At 37.8% G+C, this 16,588-nt stretch overlaps 1 protein-coding gene across 10 annotated transcripts in view; it reads left to right on the top strand.

Annotated features, from left to right (window-relative positions):
* The window catches only part of MAST4 (microtubule associated serine/threonine kinase family member 4), a 569,247-nt gene that overhangs the window by 224,649 nt on the left and 328,010 nt on the right, over positions 1 to 16,588 (top strand). For 3 of the 10 annotated variants that reach the window (XM_055367646.2, XM_055367643.2, XM_055367645.2), the window contains exon 1: positions 3,147 to 4,188. The exons of 6 other annotated variants lie outside the window; for them this stretch is intronic. In XM_055367646.2, coding sequence (XP_055223621.1) covers positions 4,150 to 4,188 — 39 coding nt within the window. In that variant the 5' untranslated portion in view covers positions 3,147 to 4,149. Of the gene's footprint in view, positions 1 to 3,145; positions 4,189 to 16,588 lie in introns of those variants that run through there. One more of the 10 variants, XM_055367642.2, reaches the window with a different exon arrangement.

Genomic DNA, 16,588 nt, shown 5'->3' with positions numbered 1-16,588 from the left:
TTGCTAGGTGATTTCATTGTTGTGTGAACATCATTGAGTGTACTTACACAAACCTAGATGGTATAGCCTATTGCTCCTAGTCTACAAACCTATACAGCATGTTATTGTACTGAATACGTAGTCATTTGCAACACAATGGCAAGTACTTGTGTATCTAAACATAGAAAACGTACCTTAAAAATACAATATAAAAGATATTTTATATCTGTATAGGGCACTTATGAATGGAGCTTGCAGGATTGGAAGTTGCTGTGGGTGAGTCAATGAGTGAGTGGTGAGTGAATGTGAAGGCCTCCTACATTACAGTGCATTACTGTAGACTTTACAAATAATGTACACTTAGGCTACACTGAATTTATAAACAATATTTTTCTTTATTCAGTGATAAATTAACCTTAGCTTACTGTAACCTTTTTACTTTATAGATTTTTTAATTTTAAAAACTTTTAAATTCTTTTGCAATATCACTTAGCTTAAAACATGCATTATGTGGCTGTAGCAAAATATTTTTTCTTTAAGCTTTTTTCTATTTAAAAATGTATTTTTTAACTTTTTAACCTTTTTTGTTAAAAACTGAGACACACACACACACACACACACACATACACACACACACACTGGCCTAGTCCTACACAGAGTCAGGATCATCAAGGTGTCATTAGGCAAAAGGATGTCTTCAGTGCTATTACGATCTTATGGGACCACCATCATATATGTGGCCCATCATTGGCTGAAATGTCAGTATGTAGCACATGACTGCATGTGAAAAATATCTGGCCGTGTAAATCAGAGGAGAACCCATATCCTTGTACCAAACATCACCGTGGACAATATTACAAAATCTCAATGTACGCTTTTTCGAAATGTGTTCAACCAAACGTTTTCGTTCCCCCTGGTTTTTCTCAGTTGGTATTTGGAATTGTTTTTGTTTCTGTAAACCATTTAATTGCAATAATTCTTAAAATTTAAATTTGACCTTTATTACAGTGACCATGGATTTTGAGTATTCCAGGAAGTAAATTATGCCTATAATAGAGTGGGCATGTGGTGTATCCATACAAGTAATTTTTTTTAATGAAATACTGCAAAGCCCCTGGCTTTAGATTACAATTAATGACAAAGCCTACCAGATTTTATGATTTGAATACACATGTAAAAGCAATACATATTGAGGCTGGTACTTTGTGAATTGACTCACAATATTGTGAATATATTCCATGAAGGTATAAAATCACAGGAAAAATGAATTTATTAATGGAAATTAGGCTAGATCCTAATTATTACCTGTGAATAGTGTCATCATTTGAAGTTTTTATTGCATTTTAACACATGGCTTATCTTGATGAGAAAATATATAGCAAAGGGTAAACGTAGCAATTTTCCTTTTAGTATTCCCTCCGCTAAGCCATTATTGCTTGATGTTATTTTTCAGCAGCCTTTCATTTTTGTCCCAAATGTTTTTGCCTCTGGCTGGTTTTATTTCTTTAAAATGTATGTGTATCACTTCTCAAAATGATACATTTTGACAGGTAATCGATATTTTTTCGTACTAGATTTGATGGTATGATGGTCATAATCCTCATTTTAGACTTAGTTAATGGTGGAACACTCACTTAGATTTTATCTCAAAATATTCCTTTGTTAAGAAACATACTTTTCGTCCTTAGCCAGATTCCTATTTATCACTCCCACCACCTCCCAAACACCTCGAGCTGCAGAGTGCCTAAGATGCATGCACGTCAGCTGACATTTTGACAGTGTGTCCTCGAAATGTCTTCTGATAGTACTTCCAACTAGCTTACACGATTGGTCACAGAAAAGATACTTCTGGGCTCTCTACCTGTTTTGTTTTGTTCTCCTGATGACCCAATTTGTGTTTCAAGGGGAAAACTGGTTTGTCCTCCCACCACCCCCGCCAATCCCCCGTCTCTTTCTCTGTAGTGGGAACTTGTTGCCCTCCTCTAGACCCTGGTTTTTCTAGAAGGACCAGCACAATGAAGACTGTAGTCCTCAGAGTAGAAGTGTATGTGAGTACACCATGCTTGGCTTTTGCTTTTAAAAATTGAGCTTCTTGGGTCAAGATTTTTTCCAAAATCTGTCAGGACTTCCTTTTGCCTCTGTGGGCAGATAGCAATGACACTGTAAGCTGGTAAATATATTCAGAGCTGCTGCCAAGGCTTTGTCTAAAACAACTCTTGACATTCAGGGAACTTTCTGTGCTCCTCTCTCAGGAGGGTGACTTGAGAGAGAAAGCGGGCAACAATTGTCGTTCCCTTCGTTTTCACTGAAGAGCCAGATTTTCTCTTTGCAGGAACAGATTAAAGTGCAGGTGAGCTTGTGAAGGTTGGGGGTCTGTTCTCCACCAGCATTACAGATTGCCAAAAGATTGAACAAGGCTGGCCCTTTCTCCCTCTCTTAGGTGGTTTTTGTTTCTTTTATTTTTGTCCTTTGATTTAAACAAAAAACATAGTTTTAAAAATCTTTTTTAAAAATTCGTTTGTGCTAGAATTCGTTGGTACACTTTGACTTGAAGAATGACCAGTTTTTGTGCTGTATTTTGCTTTAGAGATGATATTACTCCTCCACATATAAGCGAGAGCTAAAAACTCTCTGGGGTTTTCTTCCTTAAGTGGTATCAAATCAACATGCCTAAGTGGAAAAACACCCTGACACCCTTCTCTGCTGGGGTGGCATTTCTTGACAGGCTCCTCTTTGTATGTCTGGAGATATATGCAAAGACCGTTTGGGAACATAAAATGCAATCAATTTTCCTCAGTGGTTAGATTCATAAATCCCTGAGCTATTTTTAATGACATAATCTAATCAATTGATAGCAAGCCTAATAGTGTGTTGACAGACAGAAAGAGATGGAAAACCAGTGGAATAGCAGGTGAATGGGTAGGGAACCACTAGACACTTCCTTCCCCTCTCCCACATTTAAACATCACTAGATAACTGGGTTAAGTAAAATCCAGGAGTTAGTGATTTAAAAAAGTGTTTATACCTGTCTTCCTAACTTTCAAGAAAAATAATTATTCTAATGGATAGAGTGAAAGAGATCGTTCTTAGACAAAGTACAGTTGGTCCTTGTATCTCTCTCAGGATCAAACTATTCTCTCAATTTAAATGTCTTTAGAATAGACACCAAGGAGGAATAATTTATTATGAATTGGTAGTGTCGTATGTTGTTACTCCTGTGCCATGCCAGTAATGAAAACTTAATATTCATCTCTTGGTTGCTTTCAATTGAAATAAGATGAGGATGAACGGAGTAAACAAGCTGAAACAGACTGTGAAATTGCACGATGGGAATTTTTTTTTAGCTGCTTATAGACTATACATAGGTTAAATATTCCAACTAATGATGGCTCTTAGAATCCCCTCCACCCCACCTTTTTACATTTTGGTCAGGTATCAGCAGAACTAAGTTATTATCATGAGGGAAATTAAACTGTTTCTGTCTTTGGGCTGGTAGGAACTGACGGGCAGTTCATTTATGTAAATGAATGGGCTTTCATGCTGGGAGGTGTAAAGGGTTTGATGGCTGGAGAGCAGCTGCCCTGAGCCCTCCGTTTTCAGGTTTGCAGGCAGCATGTGTGTTCTGCTACATTTTTGTTTTCTTTGATGCCTTTGGAAGAGATGAGCGCCAGGCATAGTGGTGCTGCTTGGCTGACCAGCTGTGCCCTAGTTTTTCACCATCCCAATCAGCGGCTGCCTTTTACAGAGGTGTCTGTCATCGCTGATTTACTTAGCCACTGTGACCTTATAGTTGCTTCAGATGGGGCTTGACCCAAAGCTACTGCCGAAAGCCATTTAGTGGTCTCCTGAAATGCCACAGCCAGCATTTTGAAGAAGAGAAAACAAGGATCTCACGATTTCCTGTCTAATAGCAAGAGCCTCCTCCACCTGGATAAATGCATTAGGTGTCTGAGCCCACTTGCTGCTCTCTCCCACCGAACTGCAAGCATCTGTGATCTCCGAAGTTGCTGGAGTGAATAACTAAGCTGGACCAGCTGACTCTGGGCTCCAATCAGCTAGAGCGTGATGTAAGTGTTTAGCAGCTGCCGGGCTCTGAATTAGCGTGCTGAAGTAGAGGTAGTACAGCATGGCTAGACTGTTGTGAGAGGCTCAGAGAAAGCAGAGGGTGAGATGGATGAGTCCAGCATTCTAAGACGAAGAGGGCTCCAGGTAGGAGACTGTTCCATTCTTGACATGTAGCATTGTCAGTGGCCAGCCATTGAGGATTTCAAAGTTCCCTTGTCATTCCTTTACTGGGCACGAATATGTGCATAATTCTTAGTATCTACATGGCAACGCTATACGGAGTTTCTGGTTACAGGTATGACACATCACAGGGTTCAGTGAGGAAGCTGCTTTTGTCAGAGACAATAGATACGACTTTTAGTTTGACACTTTGGTGGTTTGTTTTTCTACTGGTTATTTAAGAATACTTAAATCGTGGCTGGCAGTGACAGCTGATGCACTGATCTGGCATGCTGTCAAGTGTCTGGGAAGTCTGTCGAGGGGTAGCAACTCCTTTCAGTTCTGGGAACACAGGACTCAGTTTTGTGTCGGGATCAACCTCCGCTCGGCGGCATCTGTCTGATCGTCTTGCAGTTGTGTGCAGCTGCTGGGAATTTTCCCCGTCAGTGAAATGAAAGTTTTTGCTGGCAGCTCAAAGTTTGCTGTAATTTGTTTATGTTGAGATGAGAAAAGATATGTAACTCACTGCCTTGCTTTTTTGTACCCAAGTTTCTCTAATGAAATTACTCTGACTTTATTGTACAAATACATTCTGAGTTAAAACTTGGCAAATCAGAAAACTTGGAAAAAACAACAACAACAAAACATCTGCTTGGCAGTTTATAAGTTTAAGGAAGCCAGAACATAAGTATGTTCAACATTAGTATGGTTAACTCCTGCATAACTCTTTGTCCTGTATATAAGTGATATTTTTCTTTGTGAAAGAATCTAATCATTAGCCATTGTTAAACTCTTATATATTATTTTGATATTAAAAAAATGCTTGGAATACAGAATATACAGCACATTTAGAAATGTTTCCTTAATATTAAGTCTTTGAATTTCAGCTGGTCTAGCTGTCTGCTTTTTGTTCTAAGTATCAATTATTAATACTAATATTCATATTACTATAATATTAATATTATAGGCAACTAAAGGATTATTTGCAGCTAAACAAAAGAGAGATTAGAGAAGTTGGGGTTACATACCATCTATTGTTCAAACCTAAGTAAACAGACTACCTCCTTAATGAATTTCAGTGTGGTCATTGTTTTTGAATGCACAGTGTGGTTAGTCACTGCTGTGGATTTCCTTTTCTTTGTTTTCATCACCTCTATAAAGTTCTGGTAATGCACAGCTGTTTGTGTCCACGTCCTCTTTGGGGTCACTTGTTAAATATGGAAAGGCTCTTTGTTAAAAAGATGATTAACTCTGTTAAACTCTGAATAGTTCAGATTATTAGTGACTGGATAGTAATTCTTCTGTGAGTTTTCTCTTTCCTTTAATTCATTTTAAATGATCTGAAAATGTTTTTCAGAAGAAATTCCTTTTTTGAGTTTTTGTTATTTCTGTAATATGTCTATTATCACAACTTCAGAGGAGATAGTTGCAGCATATGGTGCTTGTGAGGGGCATGGATTTCATGGGCCTTTAATTTTAGAAATAAAGGAATCATTATTTTTCATTAATTAAAATAATGGAGCTATTTTCTTTTTAAAAGATTTGCTACAAAACAAAGGCATACTTGCTAATATATTATTAGAGTGCTAGGTTTTTATTGTACTTAATATACTTTTTCTACACCTGCCGTCCTCTGTATAATGGATAAGGAATATTTTCTCTTCTGGATGAGATAAATCTTCATGCTGTGAAAAATAACAACATAAAAGTGCTTGAAAGTTCTGCCACTTCATGGTTACAACTTTACTGTGGCTTAATACAAAACCTATTTTGCTTTTACTCCCATTGCATCTAACATTTAAAGAAAGACATTACATAGAGTAGCTGTTTTTAGAAATTCCAATGTAAGGAAACTATTTACAGAATACACACTTTATGTATTTGTATTACCACAGATGTCACTGTAGAGTTCATAAGAGTAACGCCACCTAGTGAATTTAAGAATTAAATTAATTTACAAATATAGATAGCTATGTGGAACATTTGAACCTGCCAATGAGGTATACCTGTGTTAGTAAAGCTAGGCTGAAACCTGCATATCTCTATTCCTGTCTCCAATCCTATGTTGTGAGGTAATCCTGACACACCCTCTTGGTGTCTGTGTATTATTCTGTAAAATGCATACTGTAATATATGACTTTTGAGTGTACTAAATAAGTAGATGGGTAGAGTTGAGTTCTTTAAAGTTAAGGGTCATATGATAAATGTACTAGCATCTAGGAGGAACCCAATAAATATTGTTGAAAACCAAGGGATGATTTCTATTCTCTATAACATTCCATATCATTGCTTATGAAATGAACTTGTTGTATTTATACACCATGTTTGTTGTCTGAATTTGTCCTTAAGTTAGAACAGTTATTAGTAAACATTTATTTACAGGGATCATTATGACAGGCTAATATAGGGGAGTTTACATTATTTTAAAAAGCATCTGTGCATTGAATAGATACATAGTATGTGAGACAAACCAGCTCTTTAACTTAAAGTCCAATGTCAAAAATCTGGAGTATACACTATTCTAATTCTCAAATCTAATTTTACAATAATGTATTATGTGTTTAGTATAAAATGATGCAGTATGTATTTAGGACCAATTTTTAAAAGTTCAGTACCTCTAGTTTTTAAAACAGACTATTAGTGGTGTTTTTAAAATTTGGACTTTGAAAAATTATTTTCAGTCAGAACATATAATTTCTCAAAGCATGACAAGCTCATAAAATGGCAGCACAACTGAGTTGTTCATCTTAAGTGACTTCACTTTTCCATCTTTTCTATGGACTGTATTAATATTTCCAGTACTACTGATAGCACTTCAATCACTGCCTTTGAAATGAGAATGAGAGAAAGCAGCCCCAGTGGTTTCTAGTGTTAGGATCTAGAAAACTTTTCAGATTGCATCTCAAAACATAGGAAATTCTGATGGATGGATGGGCTTGGGCCGACCTTGTACTTGGGGCAATTTGAATTTCTAGACAGGTCTAATTCATCAAGGGATAACTGGTTCCTTTTGGGCCTAATATTCCTCATACGTGGATCATATTTTTTAACTGTCGGGGAAATTAATTGTTTCAGTGATTTCTGTTATATGTTTCTCTTTATTTGTTTTAATGAAAGTATCCCTATCCCTAATGTGATAGATCCTAAGGCTGGAGAACAATGAACAATAGGCATGGTAAGGCAGGCATGACTTACTAAAAGAGAGGGGCATCCCAGAGCAGCTGACGATGCCTTTCCTGCCATCCTCTGGTGCTTTGCTCTGCCTGGCATCATCGTCTCGTGATCACCTCCCCACACACGCCCCTCAATTAAATATTACCATTTCCATCCACTTCCAGACTCTCACGTGCAGCTAGAATGTGAAAAAATGTTTTCCCCAAATTTCCTCTATGATGCAGTTAAACATCAACAAAAAGCAATGAAATGTTTATTGTTTAGACTTCTAGATCTGTGAGTGTGTTTAGGTTTTTTTTTTGTTTTGTTTGCTTCTCTTTCTTCTAAACCCGACTGCATACCCCCCAACCCCTGTCCCCTGCCCTTCCCACCTTATTTAAAACAACAACAAAAAGATAAGGTTCTTACGCTGGCCTAGGCTCGGATTTTCCACTGGCCTTGGTCTAGAATTCAATTTTAGGAAACAAAATAGCAGACAGATTTTTATGTTCTAACTGAGCATCAATCTGCCTCTGTCTCATGGTGCATGAATGTATATTCAAGTCACAATGTCTCAGTGTTTCTTCTGTGTCAACCTTAATATAATTATGGGTATGTTTACACTTTACCTGAAATTCAATAGTAGGATCATTACATGGGAGTATTACTCTGTCTATATTCATTTGAAGACTCTGACTGGCTATAGGGAAGAAGTCTAGTCGGAAGATTATAATAGAAACATTTATGATAATATTAATTCATCTTTGGGATAAAGCACTTTTGTTCTTCAGCAATTCCAGAAAGACATTGAGACTTCTTTGGGACAGGAAGTATCCAGATGGCAAATGAACTTTTTGCAGTTGTGGGTCCTTAGTTTATTAGACAAATCAATGCCATATCCGAGTGGTGTTTCTTACCCATTGGAGGAGTTCAATTTCTGCCTCTGAAATAGATATAGTACTGTAGTTTCTATTTCCTGATCCTTAGGGGATAAAAATGACATGTCCTCAAAATCTTGTGTTCAGAAAAAATTCTATTTTATACTCTAAGAGTTGATTTTAACTGTAAAATAAACAAATTTGTTTACTAGCTCCTCTTTTGCACCTTTTGGCTCTCTGGTATAATTGTTAATAAACCACAACATTGTCATCTCTGTATTTTGGTCAGCGAAACAGCAATTCTCCAAGTCATTCTAGTTCCCACCTTTGATTTCTCCATCTCTTGACTCCTGTCACCAAACCCTGTCAATTCTACCATCAAAGTATGTCTAGAGGCTAGGCCTAACTTCTTGCACACCTGGATTTTGGAAATGTCTGGTACCCCACTGAACCCAGACCCATCTCCTATTCATCCTGCTTTTTAGCCCAGAGTCCATATCACTGCCCTAGTGTAAGATCCTCCTATGACTTTTCCTGACCTACTCCAGGGTAGGCTAAAAATGCATACTGTGAGTTTAGCCACAGTCTTACTTTCAGGTCTCATCTCTAAATCTTTGCCTTCCAGATTCCTGTTTCATAACCTGTTCTCCCAGTGTCTGGAACCTCCAAACTGCATGTATCCCATTTACCTACAATATCCTTTCTTTATTTTGCACACATTCTTCTGCTTATTAGAGATTAATGTGAATTTTAATTTTCATGAAATTTTCTATACTGCATTCTGTTCTGAACTTGATAATAGTCATGATTTTATTTGCAATCTAATCCTATAACATGCATTATTTTAAATAATTTAAAATTATTTCATGTAGGAGTATGTTACACTGAAACTATAAAACCATTGAGGATTACTGGTTTTAGAGTCAGATATGTGTTCAGTGACATTGAATAGCTCTGTAACTTGTGTTAAGTTTCTTGACCACTCTGAATCTCCGTGTCCACTTCTGTAAAATGGAGATAACTAAATGAGGCATTTAAAGATTGAAGGAGATTACAAATCTTTTAGCACAGTGCCTGGCACATTGTACTTAGTTAATCTTAGCTGTCTTCCCTCTGTCACCACTAAGACTTGCACAGCAATTTTAAGTAATTAAATATGGGTATCAGGCAGGGTCCAGGCAATGAAAAGATGGCGTACATGTCTTAGATAATTTGAGAAGAACTTAATAGAGGGATTGTTGTAAAAAGGATGAGCAGGAATTGGGAAAATTTAAGGGATGTTGCAGTACCAGGAGCTAGAAGTGACAGGGAGCCATTACCACCTCTAGGCCTAAAGGGGTGAGAGAGGGAACAGTTATAGAACCCGGAGACAGCGAAGACATGAGACAGGATCTGTGACCTTAGGTAAAAGGACACAGCCAGTCATATCTGCAGGGAGGTACCAGGAGGTATCTCAACCTTATTTTCTGAACTCTTGTGCTCCCCATTAGCAGAAGCCAGCTTAGACACCAGGGGGAAAGGGAGCCCATGGATGTTGTCCATGCAGGCCAGACTCCGGGGCCCAGCATGGGGTGGAGAGTAGTTCCAGATGGGCAAATGAAGTACACCTAACATGGTTTATAAGGAACACATGCCGGGCTGCCCCATACTCTTAGCATTTTGCAAGCCAAAGTCAGTGTTCAGGTGTTCATGGCCTCCATCACTGGGGCCTGAACAGTTCAGGAATTTGAACAGATTCTAAGCTGCTTTTCATGAAAAGCCATGGCCCCCAGCCATTGCCCACTGTTGTGTGAGATAACATAGACTGACTCTCCAATCAGGCTCTTAATCCTCATGGGAAAATGTTAGTTCATCGCCTTCCATTTTAGTATCTGAAGCACATGGTGCTCCTTTGAATCAATAATGCAGGATACCTGTGCTGCAGGTCGTGCAAGTAGTCTCAATTTTAAATTGCTCTGCTCTACAGATCCTGTGATAGCTTGGCTCAGAGGAGTGATGTGTGAGAGGAATAGCCCAGGAGACCTCTTACCATTTATCTCCTGGATTCCCAGGGGTCTGCCCTACAGCAGGTGCTATCACCGGAATGCAATGCACCTACACCACCCATCTCTGCTCCGCTTGAAACCCCTTACAGAATTACAACTTCACATTATGTCCTTGGCTTTTATTGAGTGTTCCTAAAAGGAATGACTGTGAGAAAACATCTTTGTGCTTTTTGTAAATCTCCCTTTGAAGTCTCATCCATTATGTTGTGCCCTGTCTCTTATATTAGGCCCACATGATAAATTAGCTTAGAATTCAGCACTAAAAAATTTCTCCCTCTCTAGGTGAACCAGTTTACTTCTTTTAATCACATAATGAGAGCTGTGACCTATCCTGTGTCTTTCCATTCTTGCCTTAGCTGTCCAGACCTGAGTTTCATGCTCAGTTGCAATAGCTTTCTAGATAAAATTAGCCACCACTTCATTGTTAATCTTATGGTCTCTTTTTAAGAGTAGTGTGGTTTTATTTATTATATAAAAAAAAGTTGCCTCAAAAGATTTCTTACGATGACCCAAAATTTTTGATATTGCATTTAAAACAATAAAATTATTTGAAAGAATGACAAAAGACAAAGGAGACTGAAAGCCTAGCTAATCAATAAACTAGATAAACTATAAAAATTGAGAATTACATGAACTTAAGAAGATCAATATGCATGCAACCACCCATCATTTTGTTGTTAGCACTGGAGCGTAACTAAATAAGATGTTTGAATTTACTTGAAACTTATATTTCAAATAAATTATATGTAACCATAGAGCTTTTTAAAGTGTCTTAGAAATTACTTTTTAATTTTTGGAAGCAATCAAAACCATTTTACAGACGTGGACGTGGAGATTCAGAGTGGTCAAGAAACAACACAAAATTGCCTTCATTGCCATTAAAATCATGCTTTTGGGATGGGTGCAGTGGCTCACGCCTGTAATCCCAACATTTTGGGAGGCCGAGGTGGGCGGATTGTTTGAGCCCAGAAGTTCGAGATCAGCCTGGGCAACATAGTGAAAACTTGTCTCTACAAAAAAATACAAAAATTAGCCAGATGTGGTGGTGTGGACCTGTAGTCCCAAGTACCTGGGAGACTGAGGCCAGAGGATTGCTTGAGCCTGGGAGGTTGAAGCTGCAGTGAGCTGTGTTCGTGCCACGGCACTCCAGCCTTGGTGACAAAGTGAGACACTGTCTGGGAAAAAAAAAAAAATCTTGCTTTTGACAAATATTTAATGATATGGGGAAAAGCTGAAAATAGTGTCAAGTGAAAAAAAGAGCAGGCTGTCTATGTAATGTATGTACAGATCATTTAAAATAAAACATTATATGTTGGTCAGGTACAGAGAAAAGGCAATGCTTATACACTGCAGGTGGGAACATAAATTAGTTCGGCCACTGTGGAAAGCAGTTTGGCAGTTTCTCTAAGAATTTAAAATAGAACTACCGTTTGACCCAGCAATTCCATTATTTGGGATGTATCCAAAGGAATATAAATTGTTCTGTTATAAAACACATGCACGCATGTGTTCATTGTAGTGCTATTTATGATAGCAATGACATGGAATCAACCTAAATGCCCATCAGTGGTAGACTGGATAAAGAAAATGTGGTACATATACAATATGGAATACTGCACAGCTGTAAAAATGAATGAGATCATGTCCTTTGCAGCAACATGGATGGACCTGGAGGCTGTTATCCTAAGCATACTAACAAAGGAACAGAAAACCAAATACTGCATGTTCTCACTTTCAAATGGGAGCTAAACACTGAGTACCCATGGACAAAAAGAAGGGAACTTAAGACACCAGAACCTACTTGAGGTTGGGAGGAGGGTGAGGACAAAAAAATGACATAGGGGGTGCTATGCTTATTACCTGGGTTATGGAAGAATCTGTACACTAAACTCTCATAACACACAATTTACCTGTAAAAGAAACCACATGTACCCCAGAACCTAAAATAAAAGTTAAAAAAGCAAATAAAAAGTGCATCATACACAGATACATAGACATACATACATGTGTCTGGGTAAAAGACCATGCAGGATCGTGTGTGTGTGTGTGTGTGTATGTGTGTATGTGTGTATACTGTAGCCTAGTGGGATAGAAGGAAAGAGCATTCATGAGCTTTTGAATATTAACATTGTCTCTACCTCTTACTGCCTGATGTTGGCTAGGCTATTTAATTCCTCACCAATAAAACACTAGCACTTAATTTTAGCAGAGTTGCTGAGTATGAATTCAAATGAGGTATAGAAAGCTTAAAAATATGTATTGTAGTTAACGTTGAGAACCTATTTTCTTTTTCTTCATCATTATCATCTAAAATAACATGAAAATGTACTAAAATGTTAATATTCATTATATCTTAGTGGGATATAAATTTTTCTTTGAACCGTCCAACAGTAAGCATGCTTTACTTTATAATTAGTTAAATAAGTGGGTTTTGGGTGCCTGTTTTTAACTTTGCTTTCCTTCATTGTCTAAGAAAAGCCTTTATGTAGTATTTAGCACCATCAATGAAAGGTCCTTCAAGGCTCTTTTCTATTTTGTGCTGTCTTTTGGAATTGAGCAAGATAAATCAACTTTAATTTGCTGCATGTCTCTAACCCTTAGGACGTGGTTCACCTGTAGCTGGCTGCCCTATTGAACCACCTGGAAAGCTTCCTAAAGCCTATAGTCTAGATACAATCACAGCAATTCAATTAGCATCTCTCAGTGGTGTGCAGCCAGAGTTGAGACCCACTGCTCTTAGGGGATTAGGGGTCCAGGTAACTCCCAGATCATCAAACCTACAACTTCTCAATATCCAAATGTAAGATTTGACAGCCTTTAACATGTATGTCAGTGCTTTGGTCTCCTTTCTATCAAGTCTCAAGTGAGACTTGATTATATATATATATATTTTTAATGTGGAGGTGTTTGGAAGGTGGATATACTCACCATATTTGTTTGTTGAGCTTCCAAATAACAACAATGATAGTAACATGAGAGCTCAAACCATTAACCAATCTGCCTTGGGGGGCAATTATCATAGCGGGGTAGCTGGAGGTAGCTCTAGACCATTACCTCTAAGGGACCCATGGCATTGGTAGTGTCCAGGTGCAGTTTTATGTTTTTAAAATTTCTGGCACATGCTCCATTGTTTCCATTAGAAAACCACCTCCAGGGCATGATGAGACAGTTGCTTTGTCCCTTAAAATGTTTTCCTAATGCGAGAGACAATAATGCCTGTGATTTGGAAACCTTTATCTTAGATACTCTTCAATAATGTACATGTTTGAGCTCTCAAAACATTGGCTATTTTATTTAGATTGTGAATGTATGTGCTTTTTTGATGAGGCAGTCAAGGATAGAACCCCATTCTTTGCTTTTCTTTCAACAAATGTTTAATGATAATAATAGCATATATTAAACTGTTTGTGTCAGAGAACTGTGTGCTGTGTCTTAAGCTTACCCTATTGTACTTTTATCTTAGACTCTAGCAGTACAAAAATGAGTGGAATATGACACTGACCTCTGAAGGGTTTCTATTATGGTAGGTGAGACAGACAACAGTTTCTGAAATAGCAAGTGGTACAACTATCATCAGTCAAGATACAGGGGCCTTGAGCATGGTGCCCTGCTCTGCTGAAGGAAGCCGGGAAGCCTTCATGGAGGTGGAGATATTTCTGCCAGATGGTGAAGGATGAACAGGCACTGATTAGGCAAGATGAGGATTCTAGGCGGAGGAAGCAACAGTGTGTGCAAGGTGCGGTGGCTGAACAGGGTGCATCTTTTTCAAGGAATTGCGAATAGTGCATGTGGGAAGCAGGAAGTGTTTAGCAGAGTCTCAAGAATGATGCTGTCTGTGTTCAGGCATTTGGGCCTCATAGTCTAGCAATAGGAAGCCATTGAAAGACTGTAATCAGGGCATAGAAATATTTTATCAACTGTGAACTATTCTTTCAACTATTAATGAAGAATGCTTGGGAAGAGGCCAAGAAAAGAAGTAAGATAAACAGCTAGGAATTTAGAAATGAGGAGGTGGTAGATGATGCTGCTGGGCCGAGGTGGTGAGAGTGAAATGGAGAAAGGCAACTGAAGGTAGAATTAACAGGACATGGTGACCTGTTGATGGTTGGCAAAAGAGAGATGGAAGAAGCTTGAGGTGACTCTATGGTTTCAGGAGTTAGGGATTAGAAACAAGAGCAAGAGATAAATGTGACTTGGATGCTGAGAAGAGAATTAGTTCGTTCTGTGAATCTTGAGTTTGAAGTACCTGTGGAAGCCATCTAGGTGCAGGTGTTCAGTAAGCAGTTGGATATGTAGTTTTAAACTTCTAAAGAGAGCCCAAGCCTGGAGAAAAACTGTAAAGTTACCAACTTTAATAATTAATTGAACTAGACTATGAATAAAGAGAAAATGCAATTTCTCCCAGACTCATAGATTTCTGTTAGAATAGTTTTCCAGAATTGTACCATAATGTGTATTTTAACACTTATTTTGCAGGAATGGTTAAAATTACATGGTGCACAAAGTAGTTCTGTGGTTTAGTATCAGGCCTTGAAAATAATATGTCCAGCTTTGAAGATGTGTAGGTTTTTTTTTCCCCCAAATTGCTTCCAACTTTGACAACTTGCCTACAAGTCTCATTCCAATACAGTTTTTGAAAGGCAGAATGAAACATCTCAAACTAGAGGCTGTAATGGAAAAAGCAATTTATTTTTAAATGAAGATGATGAGGTTGGTGTACTGTATTACTTGAACAGTGAGTGAATTTAAAAGAGTGAGATTACATCAAATTCAGCCAAGATTTTTGTTCCATTTGAATGGAGTATCTGTAATTGAAGATGGGTGTTCAACTAAGAAAAACACATGACATGTACATTTTTATCAGTTTTCTTGCACTCTGTTTCCAGTTTCTTTGTGCATGTGTGTGTGTGTGTTCACAAAGCCATTGGATCATATTGATAATTTTTTTTTAAACTGACGCGTTCTTGGGCAACAAATGAGAATACAAGCTTAATTTTACTAGCATCATTTTTTTTTTGAGCTTTGGCCTAGTAGTTTAGTATGTTGAGAATATGCACTCCTCAGGAAAGTGGTAGGAAGTCAGAGGTAGAATCTGTAACAACTAGCTCAAAATGATGAGAGAAAACATTAAATATTTTCTAATTGGAAATTTTAAAATGAAAATTTTTTAGCTTTGTGCTAAAATTTAGAAGCTAGGTCTAGAAATATTTCATTTTATGTTTTTATCTTAACATTTTTCATGATGAGATAGTGATTGTTTTATCTTTTTTAATTACCTGTTTTCTCAATTTTAGCATCGTTGTGAATGAAGGTAAAGATTGAATTATATTGATTCAAGATTGATTTGACTCTATTTTTTCTTTAAAACTATATTCCAAATATAGATTGTTAAGCTCACAGATTCATTTTCCATTTCTGTTTAGCAATCAAGCTAAGAGACAATATGGTTACTATGAATCAAACTTGGGTAGTGTGATAGATTCAATCCTTAAATTTTTTACTTCCTGTAATAGACATGTACATTCATTCCCTTGCTTGGCCTCATGATAGGCAGAGATACTCCTGCCCTCCACCTCTTGACTCTGGGCTCAGCCATGTGACTGTTCATTGGCCAATGAGCTATTAGTGGATGTATCATGAGCAGAGGCTTAAAATGTGCTTCTGCAGGTTCAAAGTCTTGTGCCTTGGTCATCTATCTTGAGAAGAATATACCCAGGGTAGCTACTGCCTGTTTACTCTGGGTCCCAGAACAAACCTCTGTGGAGCTGACCTACATGAACCTGTAGCCTAGAGGCAAGACCAGCAGACCCACATTCTCCCTCTAGACCTACAAATGTGAGAATAAGCCACTAAGTTTCATAATGAGTTGTTACCCAGCTTTATGATGACAAAGATGACTAATATGGGGGACAAGCATATGTTGTGGTTAAGAGCACTGAAGCACACTACTAGAAGCACTGAAGTCTATTAAATTTCTGTTTGAATGTTGGCCCACCACTTATTGGCTTTATTTTCTTGGGCATGCTGTTTTCTTCTAAGCTTTATTTTGCCATCAATAAGATATTACTTACCTTCGAGGAATGTGGTAAAACTAAATAAGATGTGTGCATGTAAATTACTTAAAGCAGTGTGAAGCAGAAAGTAAAAACACCACAAGTTCCTAATAAGTTGTGGCTGCTGTTACTGTTGTATTTGTAGACAGCTGAGCCTCCTCTTCTTCCCTTGCATCATGTGGCTTTCCCAAATTCTACATTTATGACTCTGGAGCAGGTTAAAACTTTTCTGAGGCTTAGATTCCTTTTCTGTAAT

This window comes from Gorilla gorilla, chromosome 19 (assembly GCF_029281585.2).
Source record: "Gorilla gorilla gorilla isolate KB3781 chromosome 19, NHGRI_mGorGor1-v2.1_pri, whole genome shotgun sequence".
In the NCBI taxonomy this organism is placed as follows: domain Eukaryota; kingdom Metazoa; phylum Chordata; class Mammalia; order Primates; family Hominidae; genus Gorilla; species Gorilla gorilla.
Note: the sequence above shows the minus strand (reverse complement) of the source record. Positions and strands in the feature narration are given on the sequence as shown.